Raw genomic sequence first — 27,717 nt, 5'->3', positions numbered from 1 at the left:
CCATATCGTCACCTTCTGGCCAAAGTATCACAAGCGCCGCGCGACGTTTACAAATTCCCGCCGCCATTTGATTTTATCACAGAGAAATTGTCTGTTGAATCTGTTCGAAAATTTCACTGAATTTTATCAGCAACACAAAAGGAATCCAGAGAAATGTTCGAACAGCTTCGTTGAACAATTTCTCCGTAATAAAATAAAATTGCAGCGGAAATTTTCAAACGTCGCACGGTGCTCGTAATACGTCGACCGGTAGGTGACTTTATCAGAAAAAATTACAAAAAAAAAAAAATTGAGAACTCAGCTTTTTAAGCACTTTCAGATGAAACAACAGCGTGCAAATTCTCCATTGAAACCAAAGTGCAGTCGGGGAAAGTGTGTTTGGCGGGAAGTATAATATCCACAGCTGTTAAGGGAGGTTGAATGCCGTACTCTGGAGCCCGTCCCCTACTGCCCCGCCACCCCCGCCGCCCGCCCGCCGCCCGCCCGCCGCACAGTACGGCATCCCGAAGGACGATGCGGACAAAAATCGGTCAAAGACACTTAACTTCAAATAATGAAGATAGTAGCACCGACATAGGATAACCCTTTGGCACTATCAAAGTGTAACACTCGAGGAATGAGAAAATGTTATATTTCAGGATATTTTGCGTATACTTTTCGAGAAAAGTTCATTTGTAGTTGGCAACCTCGAATTAGCCCTATACTAACAATGTAAAAGCAACGTGAAACATCCAAACTTCAAATTCAAATATCTCTGATAGTCGCGAAAAGACGCAAGATCTTTTTGGTGGAACTGAAGTTGGATATCTGAGGATTAAAAAATATCCACTACCCGGAGCATTGTGCATTTCAAGCGAGAAATCTTCATTTGAAGTTGACGTGTTTTTCTCGTGTATTTCTTATGGACCAGTGATTCTGGACCCATTTTCCGCCCACTTTCTACCCAAATTTAAAGTAGTTCCGAGCGTAAAATTTGAAAATGAACCATCATTGTGAGTCAGAAATACACTGGGAAAAAAAAAACACATTGGATCTAGAGTCCAGACTCTTAAAAACATCGACAAGAAAAAATACTCTTGATTCGATCGGATTTTTGCTTAAATCAAGAACCAAGCCTCTTAATTTGAGCGGATTTTCTTTTGATTTAAGCTTAAATCTGATTGAATCAAGAGTATTTTCACGTGTCAATGTTTTCAAGAGTCTGGACTCTAGATTCATTGAGTTTTTTTTTTTCAGTGTACGTTTAAAATGACAAACTCCAAAAAAAATATCCAGATGTCGAGTTGTGAATTTGTAGATTTTTGTCCACAGAGGGCGGCACTGTGCGCCGCGCCGGTACACGCGAAAGAGGGGTCGCAGGAGCGTCCTGGAATTTCATCGATTTTCCCGACAACGGCTTACATTGCGACCGCGTGTTCCGAACTAGTTGCGTTGTTTTTGGTCGGACGTCACCGATGAGAGCCACTCTCGCTCGCTTCCCTCCCGAAACCGCGGCCCAATGATCGCTCCATACTTTTCTCAACACACAAAAAAACAGGTTCCGATTTACAGTCCCTTTCATAGTTGAATGAAATCGAATACGGTACCCATGAATTTCCACTCTTATTGAAACGGTGATAGTGTCGATTTCAGTGCTTGGCTATGTTGTCGTAAACATATGGATGCGTTGTCCTAGAAAAATTCTTCGAAGGCTCCGGTAGATTCTGCTCTCTCGTCGGTCAATTTAGCAGGTAATTAATTACACTTTCATGATGCCTGATAGTCTCATATTATGATAACACAACTTTCCTTTACACTAGCGAGGTTGGCGACTGTAACACCTACTGCCTTTGACATTTTCAAACTTAAGTTTTTTTGACATTCTTATTTTAATTTTTCCTTAAATTGTCTATAACGTTGATTTTGCGTTTTCGCCTTGCATGAGGTACCTTTGCAAAAGTACAGCGTTTGCAAAATTTAGTTCAGAGTGATTTTCAACCTGAGCTTGCTTTTATTGAGAAACTACACGTATGAATCACAGAAAAATGTAACATATTGTTAGGAAGTAATTTAATGTGCTAATCGTAAGTTGGGTATCAATGAACAGTGTGGCATGAAGCTGAAGAAAAAAATGAAAGATTGGAAATTTCAGTGAAATATTTTGTGAAATTTCACGAGGCTGTGAATATTTTTCAGGGGCTAGAGTATGCAACCCGCACTCAAACACACAAAAATAGAAGAAAGTCACAATTTTTACATTTTACAAAACATGAAAAGGAATCGGTATATTTCAATATATTTCATAAGTTTCTGAAATTTCAAGATTTTTTTGGTCAGGAAATTTTGCCACCCTGTCCACGAATAACAACAAAACACGTGCGACTCGCACCAGGAAAATATCGATGGTCTAGGGGAGAAACCACGTATCTCCGTTGCAGATTTCCGGTCATACTCTACTTTTTCTTTAGAAAACTAGTCACCTTAATTTTTTGGAAACTTCCTTGATTTTCCCTATACATTAGCAGAATATTTCGTAAAAATTTCAAGCTTCAGATATCGTTGGTTTGTTTCTCTTTGAAAAAATAAAATGCACAGAGAGACATTTCAACACCAAAGTTTGGTTATTACGGGAAGTAAAACACAAAATAACCCTAGCCTTCGGTCGACCCTTGACAGTTTCTAGAGTAAATGCCAGATATAGATTTCTTTAAGAAATTCAATAAAGAACGAGTGGTAAATAGGTACCAACGTCGCAATCAAAGGAATGTATTTTCCCAATCTCTCCATTGTTTTCTGCGCTCAATTCCCCGCAAACTGTACCAAAATCAACATAAAATTTGTGTTGGCTTGTGTTTCACTTCCTTTATTAACCAAATGTAACACAAAAACACAAACATTTAATCTAGGAAGGAGCGAAAATTTTGATACACCGCAATAAAGATACGTGGTTTTGCACTTCAACCATCGATTCAAAGAAAACTCACAAAAAGAAACATTGAGAAAAAGACGATCCCTGACTCGGACACCAAAATACATTTTTGATTCTTATTTTTTAGTTTAAATTTATTTATATATCTTTGATTTCAGGTTAAAATGCCGGGCTCTAGGCATAAAATAATTGGACATGTTTTCAGCGGAATTTGCACAAAGATGAACCGAACCAAACAATTGAGCTCCGGTGAGGAGGTGATGGATACACCTCTTAAGAGATGTCTCAACACTTTCGATATCACTCTTTTAGGTTAGTATTCACCATTTCCACGTAGGGCTCGGCAAACACATTAAAAGTACTAGAGTTAACTTCTTGATAGTAATTTAACGATTTCATTGGTCATCGATTCAAATGTCCCGGCGTATTTTACTATGAAATAATTCTATTGGTTTGCTGATTTTTTTAAACAATTTTACAAGTATTGTATGCAGAAAAGAAGAGAGAGTGTCATAAAGACCGACACTTTTGAAATTTGCCGAACTCTTCCAATATTAGCTTTTGATTTTTTCCAAGGGCGAGACATTGAAATCAATCACCAAATGATATTCGCATGATTAAATTTGATTTTAAATTAATAAAATAATGTAAATTTAAAGCCCTGATTTCTTGTGTATGAGCATGCACTGGAAAAAAAAAAACACATTGGGTCTAGAGTCCAGACTCTTGAAAACTTTGACAAGAAAAAGCACTCTTGGTTCAATCAGATTTAAGCTTAAATCAAAAAGAAATCCGCTCTAATTAAGAGGCTTGGTTCTTGATTTAAGCTTAAATCTGATTAAATCAAGAGTATTTTTTCTTGTCGATATTTTTAAGAGTCTGGACTCTAGATCCAATATTTTTTTTTTTTTTCTCCAGTGTGTTTCATGATATTTGAATACTTTTTCTGTCCAGAAGTGCATTCGCATTGAAGGCCGTGTTCCATCTTTTGACCTCTGAATCTAACAAGTAATTTCAGTCTACTCTTATTGTAACCACCCTTTTTACATCCAAATATAGATAAAACAAAAATAGGATAAAAAATTAGGAAAAATACAATTCTGCTAATTTTCGTAGTGAAGCATCTCTCTCATCACGGCTACGGCAGACAAATGCAACGAGCTGTCAACGTTGATAATAACGCCTGCAGGGATACAACTATTCGTGCTCTAAAGACGTGCGTGTTGCATACAAGAATAAAATGCAGGCGCACTAGCTCTCTTTACTTTTGCCTTCTTAAAAATGCGCGCCGCATACTCTCACAAATTGCTTTTGATTTTGAGCCGTGTTCTCAGTAGTCTCTTAAGCAACTCTTTCCCTTACATAAACTCTGTATGGTTTACGTGGTGCTGAAGGGAGGTTTAAGGTAACCTTACTAAAGACGATCAATTCTTATAAATGACGAGTTCAACTGAACTTTACTCTGAAAATAGATTCACGCAAGATATTACAATGATTTGTCATCATGCATAAATGAAAATACCTGAGGAAAAGTATTTAGGTTTTGTAAATTTTAAAGTAGGTACTTACATGAAGGTAAGCGGAAATCATGGAATTATTTAGATAATGTGTATTTTGTACTTTTTGTACGGGTGAATTTTTATTTTTATTTCTTGCAAGTTACATGATATTCCTCGGAATTTTACTAGCCTTTTTTAATCCCTGGTAAAAATTGGCGATAGGAGCTGCGTTTCAAAATACCATAGGAGTTCTTATAGCCGACTGAAGAGGGCGATAGAAAATCATATAGCTGGCTGTAGAAAGTGGAAAAAATCATACGGCCGGGCTTACGGGCTATAGGTCCTATCCCCGGGCTTTACATTTTATCGCCTGGCTGTTGCTCTTTCGCCATCGGCTATAAAAGGCTATAAGAAATTGAGTAGAAATTCTTGTGCTTTGTAAATCCTTAAGTTTGTACGGAATCACCTTAATATTTACAAAACACACATTATATTTTCCTTTACTACATATTTTTTTCATCAATTAAAATGAGAATAATCCATACAAAGTCATGAGTTGAAAAACGCTGACTCCGCGAGATTAAATACATTAGAGCCTAACACAAAGCGGAGCGGCGGCGCACCGGCGCCTACAAACCTAACAGGGATACTACACGTATTGCGCAATGCGTGAAGTATCCCTGTTAGGTTTGCAGGCGCCAATGCGCGTTCAGCGCTGCCTGCCCGCCCGCCGCGGCGCTTGAAGCAACTATTTCACACCAGAGGTATTCCACAGTATCATACGAAATTTAAGGCGCTCCAACATATTAAGAATGTCAGGCATCCTTCAAAAGAACGGAGCTTTCCTCGCAAATTAAATCAAGATACTGCGGCCCAAAAAGAGAGCGGTAGTCCAAAAACTCACTAAGTCCTAGCATCCGTAATTAGTTAGTTTTAGCATCCACTTTATCGCCAGGCTGTTGCTTAATCGTCATCGGCTATAAAAGGCTATGAGAAATTGTGTTGCCGGCTATAGAAGCTATTGGAAATCTTACAGCTGGCTGTAGGTCTATGGTATTTTGGAACACATTTTCTACTGCCAATTTTTACGAGGGATAGTCTATGTCAAAGGCTTCCAAACCTTTCCTCATCTTAATGAAAACTGTACGAGACCTCTTACGAAATGACCATGAGCAGTGAGTAGTTGAGCACTGCCGGACTGCCCCATACTATTAACCCAATGGTTCCTAAACGTCTCACCTTCAAACGGTCTCCTAAAAACTTTCCTTTTATCCCTCCTCGCCCAGAATTTTTTTCCTAGAGTCATAAAGAAAATTTCACCTAAATATTTTTTTAAATAAAATTCACTCAAAAAATACTATTCCAGCATATTTTTACTGTAAAGAACAGCTGTGGGTATAATTATCGTACGATTTTCCTCTCAGGATTTCACATTAGATCAAAAACCCTGGGTTTTTTCGGTTTTCAGGTGATAACTCAAATGAACTTCTTTAAGGTGATATTTTGTAGGTGAAATGACATGAATTCAATTCACTCCGATAACCCAGGGGATCTTTAACTCATGAGCTCTGTCCACAACGCTCACTCCCCATGGCCACGGCTAATGAGTGCCGCGTTCAGTTGGCACTTAGCTGCGTTTGGTAGAATGTAAAATCCCGCTTTTCCATTTCCCCCCAAGGAAATCACGCCTACTTTTACATTGTTTCTTATCCTCCTTCCTAGAGCACACCCCATCTTTCCCACTCATCTATACCTAGTTCCGTTAAGCAGAAATAACGTCTAATTGTATTTTTTAAACCCGTTCCAGGTGTCGGGCATATGATTGGTGCGGGAATATACGTGCTAACAGGAACAGTGGCCCGAGATCTGGCCGGACCAGGAATTATTCTCTCGTTCATTTTAGCCGGCATAACCTCAATTTTGGCTGCTTTGTGCTACGCCGAATTCGGTGCACGGGTGCCTAAAGCTGGCTCGGCGTACGTTTACACCTATATCAGCGTCGGAGAGTTCTGGGCCTTCGTCATTGGCTGGAATATCATTCTCGAGCATATGATTGGTGAGAAATGTTTGCCTCTTGCACGAGAGGACAGGTGCAAATCAATGATGATTCTTGAAAGCTGGCCTCGTTCATTTAAATGCATGCAAAGTAATGGATAGATAGCGATCCTAGGCGAGGCAGTCCACTAAAAATCGATTATACATTACTGGGTCAATTGGAGGACGAGTTGCGTCACCAATTTGTGAGATGCGCCAATAATGCTGATTACGAGAGGTAGTTCTCCGCCTTCATTAAGACGTGTAGGCATAAACGGCTACCCTCACGTCGAAATAGTTGTATCATTTGAGACTAACCCAAGGCTAAGGGCGTCAGGTTTTCATGTGACTTCTCGTTTAAGTTTGATCTGATTATTGACGATATATCGACAAATTACAGAAAAAAGAGGAGAAAATAAAAAGAAATTCGTGTAATTTTTTTTAATTCCATTCCGGTTTGTTTCTTATTCAATTACGATTGAGTGAGTTTCCAACCACAAATTGGACGTATTTCTATCGAACGGAACTAGAGGGCCAATTCGAGTTCCTTTTAAGGAATTTAGAATGCCGGATAGCGCGTTCTGTCAAACGGACCTAAGCGCCATGGAAAAGCATTGCGAGTATAGGACGGAATAAAGGTACGGAACCTTAGGCGCGTCTAGACGCGGCGTCCTGGACGCGGCGTCCAGACGCCGATAAATCTGTCTAATGATTTTTGCGCGGGGACGGCACCTTAGCGGCGAAGAGACGCTGCGGAAAACGCCGATCGAGGACGCTCCGATCTGTCGCGAACAGATCGGAGCGAAGACGCCGAGAAATTCCGCTCAGTCCGCTGCCTTTCCTACCGATTTTTGAATGTGTTTAGTTCGACAAACCCACGAATCGATCACAAAGGCCGTGAATTGATCGACAAAAGCCGCGAATCGATCGAAAATTCCGTGAATCGATCGACAAGAGCCGTGAATCGACCGACCCACCCGTGAATCAGTCGACAAAATCCGTGGATAGATCGACAAACCTGTGAGTCTATCGACAAACCTATAAGTCGATCGACAAACCTGCGAATCGATCGACAAACCTATGAGTCGATCGACAAACCTGTGAGTTGATCGAAAAACCCGTGAATCGATCGACCAAGTTGTGAATCGATCAAATTACGTCGATTGGTTCACGTTTTGGTTTTTCGATCGATTCATGTCGATTGACTAGATACAGGTTTTCCTTTTAATTGTCAATCATTTCTCGTCTATCGATCCACATTTTTTGTCGATCGAATTGACACCCGTTTTTTAGTAATTTGTCCATCGATTGGTGTCGATCGATTCACGTTTTTATTTTTCGGTTGATTTTTGTCGATCGAATCCACACCCTCCTAAAAAAAAGCGCGTACGGCCATTTTCGCGGCCCAAAGCATACTGTCCGATCAACGAAAATTCGAGAAATTGACGGCGGACGGAGCGGAAAAAATCCACGGATTCCGCTCCTAAGGTGCCGTGCTCCAAAATGTGAGCGTCTTCTCGCCCTCGACTCGGTAGCAGCATTTTCCGCCGGCGTTCAGGACGCCGCGTCCAGACGCGCCTAAGGTTCCGTAGCTTAAGCCGGACGCCCGCTTCTGCCGCCAATCCAAGCCCCCCTCTACCTTCCTCACCCTATGGCGCTTAGGTCCGTTTGATAGAAATACGTCCAATTGTATTTAAGTGTCACACCATTTTTCTATCTTTTGCCCGAGTTATTCCTTTAATTTACTGATAAGATGATATTTTTTACGAGTAAGTTAGATCAAACTGTTGAGAGCACTGATTTTTCCATATCCATCATAATTATGAAACACTCATCGCACTTTAATAAAATATCGGGTGATAATTGTTTTCTACCTGATTTGGACAGTCGTTGCGATCAAATCTTTAACGGACCGCAAGGCTTTGAAAAAAAAGGAAATAAAATACCGTATAACACCTTAATTCCATAAAATTTTTCGCAGAATACATAAGATTTAATAAAATCTTTTGAAGCTAAAAAGCTGTAAATCGGCACTTTTCACGTTAATATTATGAAATAAATACTAATTATGCACAGCATGGATTGATATTGGAAATTTTTCTAGTAAATTAAAAGCATTGGCGGATACGGTAATTTAGCAACACCAGATTTCCTCAGTCTAAACACATGGAAATGTATCGATTTTTGGAGGGGCCAGGTGCTCCGACATGAATCTATCATTTAGCATAGCTCTTAATGAAGGAAATTCGGTCTTGCCAAATTGCTAGATCCGCCTCTGATCAAAAGTGTGCTTACACGCTTTATGTTTTCTATAGAATAATAGCTAACGTAATATCTTTAAAATTTTCTTCATTTTTTTTTTCTCTGTTGGCAGGATATTCTTTATTTTCAAGCTATAAAGTTGACTTGTTTCTCCTCGAGAAAATACAATAGGAGCAGAGAATTTGAAGCACCGCAATGAAAATACTCGGTTTCACATTTTGACCATCAATATTAGTGTGGAATCTAAACACTTAATCAAATGTGTAAATTGAGGAACTGGAAACTGACTTTTTTTGTCTCTTGGCTTTTAAAAAGAGGTTGTAATTAATTTTGCAGGAGCTGCGTCTGTGGCCCGCGCTTGGAGTGGCTACGTAGACTCACTTTTGAGTGGGAGCATAAGTGCAGCCACGGTGGCCTCGATCGGCGAACTGCACGAAAAATGGTTGGGTCGCTATCCAGACTTACTCGCCTTCATGGTCTGCATATCATACGCTCTTTTACTAGGTACCAATTTTACACTCTTGTTTTTCTCTCTCTATGAAAACTAAATCTGGAATGAAATTTGGGCGGTTTTAAGTTTCCGAGTCGGCCCATTTTCATTCTCACAGATTAAATTGTGCTTGAATGAGCTTTTCCCTCTACGCATAGTGAAAATTTCAGTTTTATACTAAACTAGGGGGTCCGCCCCCTGGCCGCTAGGCGGCTCAACCCCTGGGACGCTGCGCGTCCCCAAAGGCACCTTCCTACTCTTCTTACTCCCCTTCATCACCCCGTTCATCGAATGTCTTGAAAATGATTCTATAAGAATTTTCCCCCTTTACGGACTTGGAAATTCAGCCCATCGACGGTCTTACTCCCCTTCCTCATCCCATCCATCGAGCGTCTTAAAAATTATTTTATTCGAATGGAGAGGATTCTAACGCTCAGTGACAGAATAACCGTTCTTCAGTCTAGACGTCTACAATCGTGCTAAGGAAAAACGCCGTATGAACATTCGAGAGTTGCCAAATTTCCATCGATAAAATGTTTATTTTTGAAGAAAGATATGTATGTTTCCTCTTGAAGTGCTCAGGAACTATAGGTGAAATTGCAAACAAATTATCAAGAAAATTGGAAGAAAACTATGTACAAATTTTACCGAAAATTCGTGATTTACTAAGGGAACCTTGGCAGCGCCTGGAGGCTCATACGGCGTTTTCCCTAAGCACGGCAGTCTAGTGCGTCGATCCGAATTTTGTTTGTTCTTGTAGATGACCCTGTATAACAGCTCATTCCGTTGTCCTGTCCAGGTATCGGAGTGAAGAGTTCAGCGGTGGTGAACAGCCTGCTGACGCTGGTGAACCTGAGCGTGATGGGGCTGGTGATCGTGATTGGTTTCTGGTACGGGAAGCTGGAGAACTGGAACGCCAACAACCGGGGGTTCCTCCCTTACGGGTTCTCGGGGGTTGTCGCAGGGGCCGCCACCTGCTTCTACGCCTACGTCGGCTTCGACAGCATCGCCACCTCCGGCGAGGAGGCCCAGGACCCCTCCTTCTCCATCCCGGTCGCCACCGCACTTTCCATGACACTTGTCAGCTTCGGTAAATCTTTCTGTCACGTCTCTCGCTTATTGTCCGTCTCTTGACGTCCACTAACGTCCGAAAAAACAATGGGACAATTGTGCTGGTCACAGAATTGTGTTTTGATGCTTGGCTCGTGTGGATCAGCTAAAAATAATACGATACGTCCAAACAGCAACTCTAGGTTCAATATCAACAGAGATATTCAGGGTCGGACTGACTCGCATCTGAGGGCGTAGACCCTTGGCTGGTTAAAGGGGCGTAATGTGATATTTCCTGATGGGGCATCCCCTTCGTGGAGAGGGCTTCAGAAAATTTTGGCAAAGCAGCACAAGTTAACGCTATTTTCAGGTTCAAAGTTTATTAATCGTATACAGAGTAAAAATTGTAAAATTGAACGTATTGAAGTGACCGACGCGACAGACTTATAAAATTAAAGAAAACATAAAAAATTAAAGCCACTAAACGCATCCAAGCACCATTATTTCCATACGAACCGTGTCATTGCTGCGGTTTACACAAAAACGACGTGGGTCACAAAGTGGTCACAATGGGTCACAAACGACAGACGTGGGTCCAAAAATCCATCCTAAACAAAAAAATCAGGAGAGAACCTGAAACAAGCAGTTCCAACGCCCAAGCGTTGAAGGGCGCTTCTTTGACAAAGCATATTACTACCAACTTATGCACCCGAAGGCTGACGAAGATGGAATTTGAAGTGGGATTCTTTAACAGCAAAACCCTTCAAACTACAGATCGACCGCGAAGATCTGAAACCTTCCACAAGCACGTTGTGACGAATGTAAGTTGGTGGTGAATGGAAACATAAAGGATCCACTGTAAATCAGACGACGGGAAAGAGCGGCGGAACCTCTAAAGCTGGTGCGTCAACGCGATCTAGCGGACAGCGGCGTCGCGACGCCGCGAGGTAGGGCGCGCAGGTCGCGGGGGAGCGGGGCCGCGTGAAGAGGAGTTCAGCCAGGGGGAGGGGAAGCGCGGGTCGCGGGGAAGAGAGGGACCGGCGACCGGCCGGCCGGCGGTGACATCGGCCATGGATGAAAATATAGGCAGCGCTAATGTCTCCGCTAACTGGAGTTGGGGGTCCTTATTTATTCTCATGGTCCATGACATAACCTTAAACCTTCCGCTCAATGCCGCAAACAGCTGACGTGTCGATGCTGCGCCAATAAAATGAACCAATCACAAAGTAGCACAGTAATACGTCACTAAAATGAAGAGATCACGTGACTGTTCGTAATATTTTCAAATCGATCTGAAAGTACTGCCTCGGATATAAGTATTTAAAGCATAAGGAGGCCCTAAAATACTTTAACCAGGTAATACGTTCGTGCGAGATTGTTATGCTTAAAAGCAAAACATTTCACGAAAACTTTTACGAATACCAGATGCAGAAAAAAATCAAATTTTCCCGGGTGTACCAGAATGGCGTCATTACCCATAAGGCAAAAGGGCATGTAGTATAGTACATGTTACATCGGGGGAGTCGAACGGTTGGAAAGGGCGCATCTGGTACCCAGAAGCGCCCAAAAAGAAGAGAGAACGAGAATAAACACATCCGAAGATAGGAAAGACGTACTCGGGCCTCTTTTTTAACTTTTCTCCCGAATCTGAGCGACGCCTCATTGGCAGCATACAGCAGGGCATTGAGAGCTCACGCTTCGCGTCATTGCGCCTTCAATTTTTCAGATGCAGCACGGACGTCCATCAAGTACGAATAGTTGTATCTCTGCGCCGTCATTAACGCGCATCCTTTCCCTCGCTTTATTTTTCTTATTGTGTTTGTTTGCTTAGTTGCAATGCTAGTGGTTCCTTTTTGCAAAATGCACTCCAATTAACAGCTGGCTCATCATTGTAAGATCCGTTTTATGCAATTATCCGAAAAAAGGAGTCGGCATCATATTCATGATTATTTTTAAAATGTATCGAACTGTACGTAGCGTACTCTGAGGAGGTCAATAATTGATTGGAAAACAATTAATTTTTCAGGGTACATTCTAGTGAGTGCAGCGTTGACCCTCATGGTTCCGTACACTATGATCGATGCCAGCGCAGCCCTTCCCGAGGCATTCTCCATGATGGGTCTACATTGGGTCAAGTACGCAGTAACGATTGGGGCACTCTGTGGTATGACGACCACCTTACTTGGCTCCCTCTTCTCTCTCCCGCGATGCATGTATGCCATGGCACAAGATGGACTCATCTTCGCCTTCCTTGGCAAGATCAATAAAACCACACAGGTATTTCCAAATCCGCATTATTATCCGAGGCAAATTAAAGGGCCGTCTATAGATTACGTCACCTATTTTTTCCGACCTTTTGACCGCTCCCTTCCGCTTCGTCACCTACATGTCACTCTCCTCCAGACTCCCCCCTAAAAATTACGTCATTTCATGAGCCCCCCTTTGTGCGTTGGTGTGGGGTTGCAGCGAACTATTGCTACTTTTGCAACTTTTGCATTGATTCATACGTTAAAATGACGCGGAACACTCAGGAAAAGTTTAAATTTCACTATTTTACTTGATACAGTGACGTCAATTTTGCTAGACCCTCCCCTTCAATTTTTTTCATTTTTCTCCCCATTTTTCATTTTACCCCTTGTCATTACAAAATTAAGCGAGAAAGCAGCGTTAGTTCGCTTCTTGAAACAGACGCACAGGAATGCTGTAGGATCACATAAAAAAGGGCGTCAAAAATGCAAGAAAAAGAATATAGATTTTTATAATTTTGATCTGGTCCCTTTTGATTCAATTGAGATGAGAAGTTAAGACATGTAGGCATCCCTAGCCTTAAAGGAACGGTTGAAGAGCTTGCCTCTTGAAACTTTCACAGGGGCATCGACCCTCATCCCTGCGTCCTTATCAAGCATTGCCGAAGCGCTCCACATAGGCACTTCTATCATGAAACGTAAACATCGATTTTTCCAGAAAGAGATAAGCCACAAGAACTGCGTTTCTTGATTAAAGAGATATGGTGATTGATTTTACGTTTGTTCCTAATCATATGACAACAAACGATGAAAAATAAAAGTTCTGGCTCAACCACAAAAACAACCACCTGTATATGAAAACTAATGGCGAATAGGGGTGGTTTCACGATAACTGGAATAGTTTTGTTACCGTGACAAACAACACATTTTTCGGTCTTATTTTAGTAGTAATGGTAATCACTCGGATTTTTTCGCATTCATCTTCAAAGGGTTACGTATTATAACGCTTTCTAATGATTTATCACTCCACTTCTCAATTAATATTATGTACATTCCAAAAATTGCTGTCTGTTACGCGGTAAAAAGTCAGCGTAACAGACAGCACATTTTCGGCCATTTATATATTAAAATTGAAAAGTAGAGCGATCAATCGTTGAAAACCGTTATAATTTGTAACCCTGTGTAGATTAATGCACAAAAAAAATCGAATGATTATCATCACTACGAATAATATGACCGAAAAATGTGTTGTCTGTTACGGCGACAAAACTATTCCAGTTATCGTGAAACCACCCATAGGTTGCTTCTGAAATGATCCGGAAATTGTAGTTTCTCATCGAAAAATAGCATTTCCCTATGCTTGGGGACTCAAAAATCGAACGGGTAATCCTGGAAGATAAATCAGGAATCCCGTTTAATAGGGTTGAATCTTGTAGATTAGTCAAAAATAATCACATTTTTACCCACCCGTCAAGTTTTGAGCTCCTCCACTCGGGAGAGCTCTTTGCAATCAATTTCTTTTAGCATAACCACTATTTTGAATATATACATATATTTATTTATTTCGAAACTAAAAAGTTCCAAAGCAAAGTAGTTGAAAAATTAATGACCCTCTGAAAAACGGTGACTGTATCCCTAAAGCAAGCAAATGTTGGAACGTCATTTTTCATGAGAAGTCTTGATTGTATCCATTACACGTTGACATCCACTTTTTTTAGAAATTACTGCAAAAGTTTTGGACTTCAGCTCTTATGACTGTGTCTTATCCATATTGTGCATCTAATTTTTCAGAAATAAACATAATTAATTTTGAATTTAACCTTTAATGTACCCATAGGCAACCATGTGTACTTTTGCTTAAATCTAGCATTTGTAAATATTTAACCCAACGATTTTCGCTTTGAACGTAGACCACGATTTATACAACTAAAATTGTTGAAAGTAACTACTAATCAATCAGATACAACGTTTTCCGAAGCAATTCAAAATCCCTGCTCACGAGGAAAACTTGAGTCAACCGCATACTGAACGTTAAGCAATCGGTTCAGCTGTTGCACGAAAAAAATTAAATCGCTGATTTAACAATTAATTTGCTAAAAAAATGTGACTGTAATGTTTCGATGTAGATTTTACAACAAAAAAATGCTACTTTAACCACTATTGTGAGCTAATTTAACCACGTGGGTGGTTGAAGTAGCATTTTTTTGTTGTAAAATCTACGTTGAAACATTGCAGTCACTTTATTTTAGCAAATTAATTGTTAAATCATTAATTCAATTTTTTCCGTGTGCAAATTGTGTCCGTGTTCCACAAGTCCGTGTTCTACTATCAAATGCACTCATCAAATGTAAGATGGCGGAGATGCGTACTATTTTTCGCGCAAGTCCGCTATCAGAAGTTGGTGGGCCGGCAAATGTTGATGAACGAGCATTTGATGAGTTCATTTGATGGTGGGACACGGGCTTTACACTTTGGAACTTCGAAGTTCGAACTACATGAGATGGGAAACGGGGGAACGCGACGATTGAGGCGCGCCGCGATGAGTCGTTTACGCGCAATACGTGAAGTATCCAGGCAGTCTTGCAGGCATCAACAGCGCGCGCCGTGAGTACGCGCAACGCGAGAAGTATTCATTCAGTCATGCAGGCGCTAACATGCACTTCTCGCCGACCGCAGTGTTTAGCGCGAACATTCTAACTCGCGCAGCATTATCCAACTTGTGATTGTAAAGTACTTTGCACAGGTACACTCTGAATGGACCATTTGTCATATTCAGCTAAAAAATTTAAAAAAAGGAAAATTAAATCATATGGTTTCATTACATTGTTGCCACGTTAAGAGAAAGCTTATCAACGATGAAAGCCAGAAACAAAAATGCGATGGCAAAAACAGCCATTGCAAAATTTGCTGCAAAATCACATGGCATGGTATTGGTTCCGTTTTTGACATCAACAAACACATTTTCAGGTTAGAAAGCGGCAGAAAAGTGCAGTATGTTACTTAAGCTCTGTTTAAATTGGACCCCTACCCCTCACGGCTGTTTTGTCTGAAACTACGTCATTTTTTGGACACTTGCTGCTTTCTCATGACTGCTCGTTTTCATACAAATAAGACGAATTTTGCTATATTAGCTATTTTAGTGATTTCATCTATAAGAGATTGGACGAATTTTGAAGGAAACTTGATTGCGAAAATTTGAGAGTCACGGTTTTCCTTGATATCACGGCAGCAGTGCACTACCAAACAGGAAGTGCAAGTATACGAGGTCACTCGAGTCTAAGAGGTTACTCAGTTCATTTAAGTCCAAGAGTTTTGTTAATCTTTCACAATACTGCTGTGCTAAGGAAGAATACGTTGTATGAACATTCGAGAGTTGCCAATTTTCCTTCAATAAAATGTTTATTTTTGAGGAAAATTATGAATACTTTTCCTTGAAATTTTCAGACGTTTTAGATCAAATTACAAACAAAATTATCTCAGAAATTTGTAGACAAAGATTTAAAATTGTCCTGAAAATTAGTGATTTGCCAAGAGAAATTTGGCAACGCCTGAAGGCTCATACGGCGATTTTCCTTAGCGCGGCAGAATATGTTGTTAAGGTGTGTCATGTATATTTTATTGCATTCGATGTTGTAGGTTCCTGTTGTAAATCTCATCATATCAGGATTGATGAGCGCCACGATTGCACTCTTATTCGATCTAGAAAAACTGGTGGAGTTCATGTCGATCGGAACATTGTTGGCGTACACCATCGTTAGCGCCTCGGTGATAGTTCTTAGATACCGTCCGAACACACCGCCTCCTTCTAATGATAACGTCAGCGTTAATGACGTCTACATAATGTCACCCTCTCCTGGGGTAGGTATCCTCTTCTAAAATAATGAAAACCTTGCTACGATCTTCTTGCAGTTTTCGCATGGATTTTTAAGCGCTCAGCTGGTAGGAAGCGCTTTTGATTTCAAACTGCCTCTATTTTCTGAAAGCTTCCTTGATTTTTCTTCTATACACGAACAACATTTTTCGTGAAAATTTCAAACCGTGAAGTTGACTTGTTCCTCTTCGGATGAATTACATAAAAGCAGGAATTTCGAAACATCGCAATGGAGATACGTGGTTTCGCAGTTTAGACATCGATATCCTTGTCACTGAAGGATCTTAATGTGGCTTCTTGTAACAAGTGGTTCGCCTACCTTGTCAACTGAAGGAGAAACTGTGTTTGCCTTGACTGGTGGAATTTTTTGTTTCTTCCTTTTCACCAGTAATTTCACGAATGGCTCCAGGCCGAAAGGCTTCCACGAAAGGCTTCCAGTCTTTTGACTAAGCGATGTACTAAATTCAAATTAAAAACTTCTCTTCAGCCTCATACAAAGAACGTGCTTGCGATTGAATTTGCCTATTTCTATGATCAGGTGGAGGAGTTCAAGGTTTGCATGGGTGGACGCCTGAAGCCCAGCTTCGATTGGCTGGAGCCGGTAGTGGGTTGGTGCAAACCTGGCGAAGCTGTGTCCGTTGCTGTTTTCATTTTCACCTGCTTCAGCGCCCTGCTCTGCTTCCACTTTCATTGGGCCACCGCTCAAATGGAGAATGGCGCGTGGTGGACCGTTTTCGGCTGCGTCTTCCTAATTGCCGTCATGCTCTTCTGTGAGTCACATAATAGTCATTCATATCGTTCAATGGCTCATTTACGCTGGTGAGAGAATCGTGTTCCGATGCTGAATTCTTGTAGAATAGCTGACAATAAAAAGAGCTGTATCCAAACAGCAACTTCCTACGTTCAACATTGACCGAGATATCGCGCTTTGAAAAATTCGGTTTCTGACGTCATCCACCGCGGTAGTGACACTCTTGGTTTCTACCACCTTGTTCTCAACTGAGTTTCAAGTTGAGTAACCAGTGAAAATGTGTCTCCCATACAAATTAAAGCGAGGTGGATGAAACCAAGAGTGTCACTACCGCGCTAGATGACTTCATTAAACGAATTTTTCAAAGCGCGGTATCTCGGATAATATTGAATGTAGAAAGTTGCTGTTCGGACGGCTCTTATTATTTTTAGCTAATCTCTAAGAGTCAATGATCAAAACACGATTCTGTAATCAGCGCAACAAACCCATTCCGACAAAATTACCATTTAAGTAAAACGTTAGAAAGCTAAACATAGTCAAAAATGTGATGTACGCGTTTGTCTCATTATGACAAAATGACCTTTAGATTTGACCGCTACAGATACATAGAGTGGCGTAGCCGACGATTTTGCATGGAGTACGTTGTATTGTTTATAACATGCTTTTTCAAAGAGCCTCCCAAAATAAGGGCTGACTTTCGCCCCTTTTTCGGTATTCGATTCGACCATCGAACCAAGGTTTAAGTAGAAACTTATAATAACAGAAAACTCAAAAAATAATTTCAAGATGAGTATAGGAACCTTTTTCGAGTTATGGGGGGGGGGGGAGGGGTCAAACTCCGGCCTTATTTTTCGCTATTTTCTTGTTGAATTGATGTGTCTACGGGGTTGTTATCGTTGTTTACGCACGTTATACACACCGGTTTCTACGTATTTTTACACGCAATATCAGATTTTAATGTTGACGAGTCGACAGATCGATCGGTTCTATCGATTTTTTAAGAAGAAAAATCAAAGATTTTTTGAGATTGAAATTGTTCACTTTTGTTTCATGGATGACTAAATGCACCAAATATGACTACAGTACACCAACACCTGCGTATTTTTTCTTGAAAAATCGATTTTTGACGTTAACAAGTCGATACGTCAATCGTTTATATCGAATTTTTGAGATTTTTTAGGAAAATCAATGATATATTGGTATTGAAAATGGTTATTCTCCATCCGAGAACAACCAAATTTTGAGTTGGAACACATATCCGGTCGGGTCGATTTCCGATGGCCCCCAGTTTTGGCTCCTTGGGGGCCAGGGGGCTGACCCCGGCTTTGGCTCCTCAGTTGCCAGGTGGGTGGCCCCCGGCTTTATCTCCTTAGTTGCCCACCGCCTGGTTGATTGGGCCTCCTGGATGATTGCTCTTATTCGTACCCCGTTGCCTGAAGTCAATGATTCGCCTTCAAATGGCAGGGTATGCAAAATGACTGCCGTAACGCTCGAATAGTGGTATAAGAACTTTGCATTAAGTTTACGGGTGGTTTTGGAGGCGCTCTTATGTATCCATTGTGAGTGGCCTTGTACAATGATATGGACCAAAAAGTTCATAATTTTGGGTTTTAAATCGAGCCTTATATTTGAAAAATGCCAAGGAATATTATTTTGAAAATATAATAAGATTGTTTTCGGTCTCTACATCTCATTTCTAAAGAAGAGAGCGCAATTGGCCGGTTGCAGGTTGTGTATTTTAAGTCCTTTGGTTCGGTCATCGTATTCTGATGCGAAACTGAAAGCGTCGCCGGTTACAAGATCGCAACTTACTCAAAAGTGGTTGTGAATTTAAAAGTTTCGCACCGATGAAATGAGCTTTCTTTGATTAATTAGCAATAATCAAAATTGAAGAAAAGTTACTTTGTCCAGTGGTCCATTAGGAAAACGTAAAGCATGGATGGATGAATGGAGCATCGATGACCAACTAAATCTTATCTGATAAGGAATATTAAGTGTGAAACCCTTTTTTCAGTCTTTGAATGATCCAAATCCACCAACAAGTTTAAAACGCTAGTTGCAAAAATGCGTATCTCGGATGAAGTGTCGATTCTTAGTGGCAAAAACGCGAATCTCGGCATTTCTGCCGTATTTTCTAAAAGTTCGAGAAATTATTGAATCTGCTAATGGAGTTTGAAAAAACATCTTATTCTTGCTATCCTTAAGAATTATTACCCGTCCACCAACAATAAAGAGGAATGCAGACAGTTTTTTCACTCTCCTGGAAAATCGTGTTTTCCGAGATTCGCACTTCTGCACTTTCACCATCGATAAAGTGCTTTAGTGTTGTTTAATTAACATTTGCACAGGCTGTGATTGTGATTGTTCAGAGAGTAATTTTTTTTTTCGTTAATTTCTTCACAAATATTCTCAGGTATATATGTTGCAGGCAATTAGCAATCGCCGGCAAATTGCAATCTATTCGCGGAGAATAACCAATTTCAATACCAATATATCATTGATGTTCCTAAAAAATCTCAAAAATTCGATATAAATGATTGATATATCGACTCGTTAACGTTAAAAATTGATTCTACAAGCAAAAATACGTAGGTGTCGGTGTACTACAGTCATATTAGGTGCATTTAGTCATCCATGAATAAAAAATGAACAATTTCAATCTCAAAAAATCATCAACTATCCGTAAAGAATCTTAAAAAATCGACATAACCGATCGATATATCGACTCGTCAACATTAAAATTCGATTTTGCGTGTAAAAATACGTAGGAACCGGTGTGTATAACATGCGTAAACAACGATAACAACCCCGTAGACACATCAATTCAACAAGAAAATAGCGAAAAATAAGGCCGGAGTTTGACCCCTTTGCCCCCCCCCCCCCATAACTCGAAAAAGGTTCCTATACTCATCTTGAAATTTTTTTCTGAGTTTTCTGTTATTATAAGCTTCCACTTCAACCTTGGTTCGATGGTCGAATCGAATACCGAAAAAGGGGCGAAATTATGGGAGGCTCTTTACCGCGTATGCGGGTAGTTTTTCTTGGTGGTTGGCGGTCAGGTTTTGTCGGGAGAGAAACCTAGCTTACACTTCCTAGATTATTACAATTTTCAGTGAGTAAACAACATAAATCTAAATTAAAGATATTGTTTCAGGTTTACTAGTGATAGAGGCTCATGAGCAGAATAGAACCGGACTGACGTTCATGGTGCCCCTAGTTCCGTACGTACCCGCTTTGAGCATTCTTTTCAACGTGGAGCTCATGGCAAACCTGAACATCTTAACTTGGCTCCGGTTCATGGTCTGGATGATTTTAGGTAAGTTTTTTCAACTTTTATGTTTGCTCTCATTTTCATCCATCATTAGGGATCATTTGGACCGCGTTAAACAGAAAGGAACCACGCCACATCAGCTATTGCCAAATTTAATAGGGCAAATTAATTGTTTACAAGAAAACGGTTGGGCGGATTTTCGTGCAAATTTCAGTGAATTTTCTCCTTAGTATGAAGCAAATTCTTTAAAATTTTCAAAGGAATCCGCACAAACGTTCTCTCGTAAAAAATTTACTTATCCAGTTAAATTTGGCAATAGCTGATGTGGCTTGGTTCCTTTCTGTTAAACGCGGTCTATTTCTAGGAGGAAAGAGATGCTAATGCCACTGCACTACGGGCACGTGAGGTTTTTCACTTGTTCTACTTTGCTAAACTGGTGGTATAATAACTACCTTTTATGCACTTTATTTTCACTATCGTATAGGAATCTCAGAGAACTGTGCAACAATTTCAGAAATGAAATTGCAATTTAACGAAATGAAATTGCAAATTTTTGTACCACAAAGTTGCAATATTTGACATTAATTGGTCTAAGAATGCCGAATTTGAAAGATCAATACAGTATGTTTCATACGTTACACCAGGATAAGCAATTTGCAAAGCAAGAAAAAGTACGGTAAATTATTTTTTTAAAAAATGCAATAATAGAAGCCCCTTCAATCAGTGAAAAGGCAACATGCGCAACATTCTGATACAGTTGCAGTAATTTTTAGTGTAATCATAATTTGTTGCAGCTTGTTTTACGATAATTGGGGATCGGGGAAGGGCGGCCTTATGTGTATAGAATAGGTGCATATATTTTGATTATTAGATTGTATGCCCTCGTTCCTATTTTGCAGGGTTACTGGTTTACTTTTTATATGGTATCCACCACAGCAAGGAAAATGATACCACTTCCTCTTACTCGGTGCTCATGACGTCATCAGAGGCGACGAAATCAAAATGGGGGTCGATTCCTGCCCCAGTCACAATTCCTGTCACGAGGAAAAGAAGGTCCGGGAAGGGAGATCGCCAGGCTATCGTCAATAGCGACGACGATACTGACAGCTCGGACTAAATTCAATCATATTCAACCAGTTATTCCATTCGGACTGGCCGTACGAAAATTATTCCTCTCGCCTTTTGGCTTACTATTTCTGCCAAAGGTGCACTCCTTGCAGACACAGAAATAAGAGAGGAAAGGAAGTTTGGTGTCATTTAGTACATTTATTCAAAAAGGAGCCAATTTTTTGGGGAACAAATATCGCTGGTTGATGAGATATGGTGACCTGTTCAGTTCACATCGACGCTCGGGGGAAAACGTGGGAGAGAGTAATTACGAAAACTTGATTTCGATCCAATATTCACTATCCAATTGATCACTGCCGACTAATGAATCAATCGTCAAAAACATAGTCTGTTTTTTATTTAATGTGATGAGGCTCTTTTGTAATCCAAAATTTTACAGGCAGTGAAAGTAAATCATCTCGAAACATGCAATTTTAAAGTAACGAGGAGCCTCTGGGCAGGCCTCAAGCAGATATAATAATTTAAAAAAAAATTCGCCGTTAAAATGCAATTTGAAATTTTGCAAGTTTTTCACTTTTAAAAGCGAGGTATCTAATTTTCCAAGGACTTGGTATTTTACTCTAAATACCGTCAATTTTTAAACTTTATTTCAACTGAGTCAATGTGAAAGAAGAAGGTGCTATATTGTCTTTGGAGTTTACATGCTTATTAAAATGGAAGTGCGTAAAGCCATCAGCGTTATTAATAAATACAACTGACACATATCGATACTTTGGGCCAATCCATGAAACAGTATTCATGACATTACTTTTCTTGCACTAATAAACTTGAAAAATATCATGTACCTAATAATTATGCTTCAAAAAACCCTTCGAGATTTTCTAACATCCTCTAACGAAAAAGCAAGGTAAAGCTGACTGATTTTCTTCGATGTATATTTAAAGCTAAAAATATTAAATGACAAGAGAACTAGTTTGTAATGGGGGGAGGGGATCTAGATTCAATCATAATTTCATCTATTTCCATAATTTGATAATTTTTAATTTGATTCGGTCAATATTTTGTTAGCATGTGATATGAGTAAGTACCACGTGAATGGTGCAATGGTTTAGAAGTGACCATAATGGTTTTGTCACGTTGAAAGGATGGGCGGTTTGCAGAATGCCAAAAAGGGTGCCGATAAATTCCAGGTGTGAATTCTAATGTCAAAAAGGAGAGGACCACAATTCAGAAGGGCCAAAAATGACGATGGAAGGACCAAATATTAATGGAAGTAAGATCAAGATATAGAATAGAAAGAAGGTGTAGGATAAGATGGAGTGGCGAGCCGTTTAGAGATCAAAGCTCATAAAAGTGGGGCTTTCGTGCAATTTCAGAATTAAAAGGAACGTACTATAGTTATAAATCCGCAATTAACTTCCAAAGGATAGGCATTAGTAGCCTGAAATTACGGTATCCTACTTTGAAACTTGATGTTTGACCTTTACCATGCAGTGTTCAAATGCTTTACTCAAAACCTCAAAAAGATCAATTTTGGAGCGATGATTACGAGTTTATTTCCACAATTTTATCTCGTATCGCTCTTTTATCGACCATCGACCAGCAAATCATTTTTAATACGCGTAAAATTCTTAAATATTTTATGTCAATTAAGCTAGCTAAGGTGCTGAAGGGAGGCACGGGAAAAAAGCCTGGCAATAGCCACCAGAGATTCTGGTTATATCCTTCCCAGGGAAACTAAGTAGCCTCGACTTTCGGGAGTGTTTACTATTCATGACGCAAATAGTCAGGAAATCTAGTAGCCATTCCTTGACTTTAGGTGCTGTACCTGAATCCTCAAGGAGCGTCTCGTTGATGAAACTCCCAAACAACGTTGTCGGCCTCCTATGGTGTAGTGGTTGTAGCGCTTGCTCTATAATCGGGAGATCCCGGGTTCGATTCTCGGCCAGGCGATCCGAGTTTGATGGTCTCAAACAATGATTGCCTGGGGCTGGTTCAGTAGGGACGGAGGGGGGATGCGACTTAAAGCGTGGGATTAGCCCTTGTGGGTTATTTGAAGTATTAAAAAAAAAAAAAAAAAAAAAAAAAAAAAAAAAAAAAAAAAAAAAAAAACGTATCTCGGTTGACGACATTGCTGACCTCCTGTCATACCTCATTTTCTAAATGAAGCAACACTCAACGTCAATTCTTAAAAACTTCTATATTTTTCTTCCCTTTGCGAAGTGAACTCTGGGAAAAAATCCAGGAATAATTTTGACGTGTTCTTCTTCCAAAAAATAAAATAAGAGCGGAGATTTTCAAACACCGCAAAAGAGATACTTGGTTTGGGAGTTTCGGCATCGATATGCAGAGTCAAGTCATTCCTTAGGTTTTTCCCGCGGAGATGAAGTAGCTCATAATTTTTGTGGATTCTGTCACTTTACCAAGTATTTTTCTATTTTTAGGAATTTCTCATACGATTCGTACCATCAGGTGAGAGAAACCACGGAATGAAAGGGTCAATACAATTACTTTAGTTTCATTCTAAATATTGGCATGTCACTGAGACTTAAAAGTAAATACTTTGTAGTTATGTTATTTATTGATGAATCAATGAATTGCAAGTCAGTTCTACAGCTAAGGACTCGATTGTGTTGTATTATTGTTTTATCGCGGATGTTCCAGTCAACCTGTTGTATCAGTGTGCTTCACTGAATCGTGAGCTGATACAATTTCAGTATACAGATTACAAGTCGAAATACTTGTGACCACCTCTTGAATCAACTACAGAGGCGTGGTGTGCTTTGTAAAATTGTAACACAGTGGTAGATCTGTCATTTAAACCTATGAAAAAGGATCGATAAACAGAATGTTCGCAAGCCAGAGGCGTGGCGTGAATTGCGATGCATCGATTGTTCTGCCATTTAAACCTATGGTAAAGAATCGATTGTAAAGGTGTTCGCTGCGAACACCCTGTCTATCGATTATTTTCCATAGGTTTAAATGGTATAACAATCGATATATCGCAAAGCACGCCACGCCACTGTTCGCAACGAACACCATAACAATCGATTTTTTACCATAGCTTCCAATGGGGAAATATCGATATTGGATCATTCACGCCCCGTTACTGAAAAACTTTTCACTTGAACGATCATGAAAATAGATGATTCAGGTCTAGTGAATTCTAGTCATAAAGCGCACTATTCATGCTTATCATTGTATGAAAATCAAACAATTTTGTAATCAATGTTAATTTTTAAACGATTTTATTGTTAATTTAATGGTGCATATTTTAATGTTGAATGGTCCCTTCTGAAATACTGAAGTTGGGAAAGTTACCTATATTTTTATTCAGGAACGTTTTTATTGTAAATAGAATTATACAGATATGCGAAGTGATTGTTGTAGCCTGGCTAATTACATCGTGGCTAATAAACTTATATGTTTTTAAAAAATACAGAAAATTATATTATTAATTCAAGACTTATTAAAGATTAATGCTGATCTTTATTTTTTATTTTTTTTTTTTTACAAAATATAGGCACAAGTGAATCCCAATACTCTTATGAATAAATATATTCGGCTTTCAAAAAGCCAGTAACACTTTATAAAAATATATACTAAATAATGTAGTAAAATGCAAATAAGTCACTCACACTGGTCGTGTAAAATCGCGTTCTGGTGATTTAAGGGCTGCGATAGGATTGCGCGAATGCCCCCATTTTTACCTTTTTTGAGATGCACAGGATTGCGCGAATTTTTCTGGTACTGACAACTCACATGCTTGCACGAATATTCAATATTCAACGGGGAGGCGTTATTCTCGCAACCTCGGTAATTTGTGGTAGATAACGACATTGCGGAAGAATATTCATGCCCTCCTCACTTACGAGCATGTCTCTCTTCGATTGACAGCCCTCGCAGCACGAATAGCCCAGAGAGCTTTCATAGACATTTAAAAAGTAAACTAGGGACCTGCGACCGCTACGTGGCCACCAACTACTGAAGAAAACTACATGTAAAAAAACGTAGAACAACCATGTTCAAGTTTTTTAAGAGATAAATGGATTTAGACCCCGACGCGTGCACCCGAAAGAAAGCGTATATTAATCTCTGATTGCAGCGATATGCAACACTTCTATGTTTTATTTTTAATAAATGTTTTTTAAAAAGCTACACACAGTTTTTTTGAATAGTTTCCGCGCATTTGCCTGAATGATCTCAAATAAAAGTATCGAAAATTTCGACGCGACATTTTCGTTCGTTCTATTTGATGACTCAAAAAAATTAAATATCGTCCGAGTTTCTGAATCTTCACAATGAGGATACATATTTTCCTTTTAATTATGGTAAAAACTAAACCAGAAAGTCAAAAATTATGTAGGCAGGCGCTAATAAGCGTCTCGCATCAACTGATCGACTGCAGTGAGTTTGGCGCATTGCGAGAAGTATTCATGCTGTCTCGTAGGCGCTAATATGGGCGGTGCGCGGCGGCGGGTGGGCCGATCGCACGGTTTTGCGCACTGCGTGAAGTATTCCTAAAGTCATGCAGGCGCTAATATATGTTTAACGCCTGCCGTGCTGTATTTGGTGCGATTATTTGAACTCGCGTTAGAATAATCGTGGCATCGAATGATAGGGCTTTAAAGGCTTATGTTCAGCCAACGCCTTACGCACATTCCAACGTTGCCTCGTTTCTTTCGATTAAATATTTGTCAGAGAAAAGTTAGGATAGTTCTTGAAACCAACGACCATTATTAAATCTTTTCACTTCATTTATCACCTGAAGGCGAGACATCGATGACTTGTCAAAATGCATTTATTTTCCAACTGTTTCCTGTTTTGCCAAACTTCTACCTTAAATTAAATTAATTTTAAATTCGCGCATTCATGTAGCGGCTTCTATTCGCGCAATCCTTGTGCCTTCTTCACGCGATCCTCATATATTTTCCTCGACCTTTCGCGCAATCCTGGATTACCGGATTTAAGCATATAGATCGGCAAAAATAAATAGGATTTGTTGAAACGCCAAATTTCTACGTCCAATATTAACGAAGATCGCCCATCGAAGAATACAGCGTATAACATCATATCGACGGTGTAAGTCGGCAATCACATAACTCGCGGTTTGTGAGATGAACATAACTCGCAGACTTCCTGTCATGCTTTATTTTTTAAACGGGGAAACTACTCAACGGCAATTTTTTAAAACTGCCGTAATTTTTCCTCTCTGTGCAAACAAATTCTGCAAAAACTTCAAAGAAGGATGTCAAATTGTTCTCCTTTAAAAAAACTACACAGAGGCGAATATTTTCAGACACCGCAAACGAGATATGTGATTGCGGACTTACGCCGTCGATATGTCACGGTGCTGCATTCCGTGTTCTCTTCCATAGTTCTTAAACTGATTTCATCTGCGTTTTGTTTTGCGTCAAGCAACCAGTGAAAATGTGTATGTCACTCATTGACGAGAGCAAGGTGGATGGAACCATGGTTTGCACTGCCACCGTGGATAACATCCCAATCCGTGCTTTTCAAGGAGCGAAATCTCTGTTTATACTGAACGTAAAAACATGGCGTTCGAACAGATATTATATTTTTTTGCTGATCTGCAAATGGTTAGTTAAAAATTAAAAAATAGTTTGAAGTCTCGAAATTTAAATAGATGCAAATTTAAATATTGTTACCACCAGGACACGATTCTGTGACAAACGCAACTGACTCATCGAGGCATGCAAAAACAATGGATGGTTTAAAAAATTGGCTAAAATTCACCCAAAAAACAGAATCCGGTTGGCTCCCAAAACAGGAATTGCATTGTTTGAAAATACTCCAAATTGAGTAAATATGGAAACTAGGTGAAATATTTTATAAACCTTGGAGTTCATGTAAAATCGCAGCCACACAATCAAGTAAATTGACGCATATTAAAGAAAAGTCACCCGGATATGATAAATCAAAGCATGGATTGTGATTTGTTTTATCATATTCGAGTGAATCCGCCTGACTGCGATCTTACACGAACATCAAAGCTCAGAATAAACTTGATTCGGGTCCCATAATTACTTAGTTTGATTTTTGCCGACAGTGTAAATTCAATCTGCGCGCACAGACTTAAGTATCATTTAAAAATTAAGTGACAATTTGTCCTATGAGGACTCTTTACGGGGAAAATTTAGAATTTTTGTTCATTGTGATACTAGTTTTTTAGAGACTGGTCTAAAGAGCTGACAAGACATTATGCAAAACATTGATGAGCATGACTTACGTATGCGATGATCATGT

The 27,717-nt window shown here is 39.7% G+C and overlaps 1 protein-coding gene across 1 annotated transcript; it reads left to right on the top strand.

Annotated features, from left to right (window-relative positions):
- Positions 1-1,401: 1,401 nt before the first annotated feature.
- Positions 1,402-24,908, top strand: LOC109042611 (cationic amino acid transporter 4). Its single transcript, XM_019059478.2, has 10 exons — positions 1,402-1,730; positions 3,067-3,220; positions 6,215-6,463; positions 9,040-9,207; positions 9,993-10,283; positions 12,270-12,520; positions 16,126-16,347; positions 16,899-17,130; positions 20,266-20,427; positions 21,282-24,908. Exons 2-10 carry the CDS (start codon positions 3,073-3,075, stop codon positions 21,497-21,499), a joined length of 1,941 nt encoding a protein of 646 aa, XP_018915023.2. The 5' UTR covers positions 1,402-1,730; positions 3,067-3,072; the 3' UTR covers positions 21,500-24,908.
- Positions 24,909-27,717: the final 2,809 nt, after the last annotated feature.

The sequence above is a fragment of the Bemisia tabaci genome, chromosome 4, assembly GCF_918797505.1.
Source record: "Bemisia tabaci chromosome 4, PGI_BMITA_v3".
In the NCBI taxonomy this organism is placed as follows: domain Eukaryota; kingdom Metazoa; phylum Arthropoda; class Insecta; order Hemiptera; family Aleyrodidae; genus Bemisia; species Bemisia tabaci.
The sequence above is the reverse complement of the archived record's forward strand: the minus strand, read 5'-3'. Positions and strand labels throughout refer to the sequence as shown.

Excerpts from the sequence above, each read along its gene's own strand:
- LOC109042611 (XM_019059478.2), top strand. The coding sequence starts at position 3,073 with ATGCCGGGCTCTAGGCATAAAATAATTGGACATGTTTTCAGCGGAATT. Across the intron at positions 9,208-9,992 it reads ATCATACGCTCTTTTACTAG|GTATCGGAGTGAAGAGTTCA; the intron begins GTACCAATTTTA and ends TGTCCTGTCCAG. Across the intron at positions 20,428-21,281 it reads CATGGTCTGGATGATTTTAG|GGTTACTGGTTTACTTTTTA; the intron begins GTAAGTTTTTTC and ends CCTATTTTGCAG.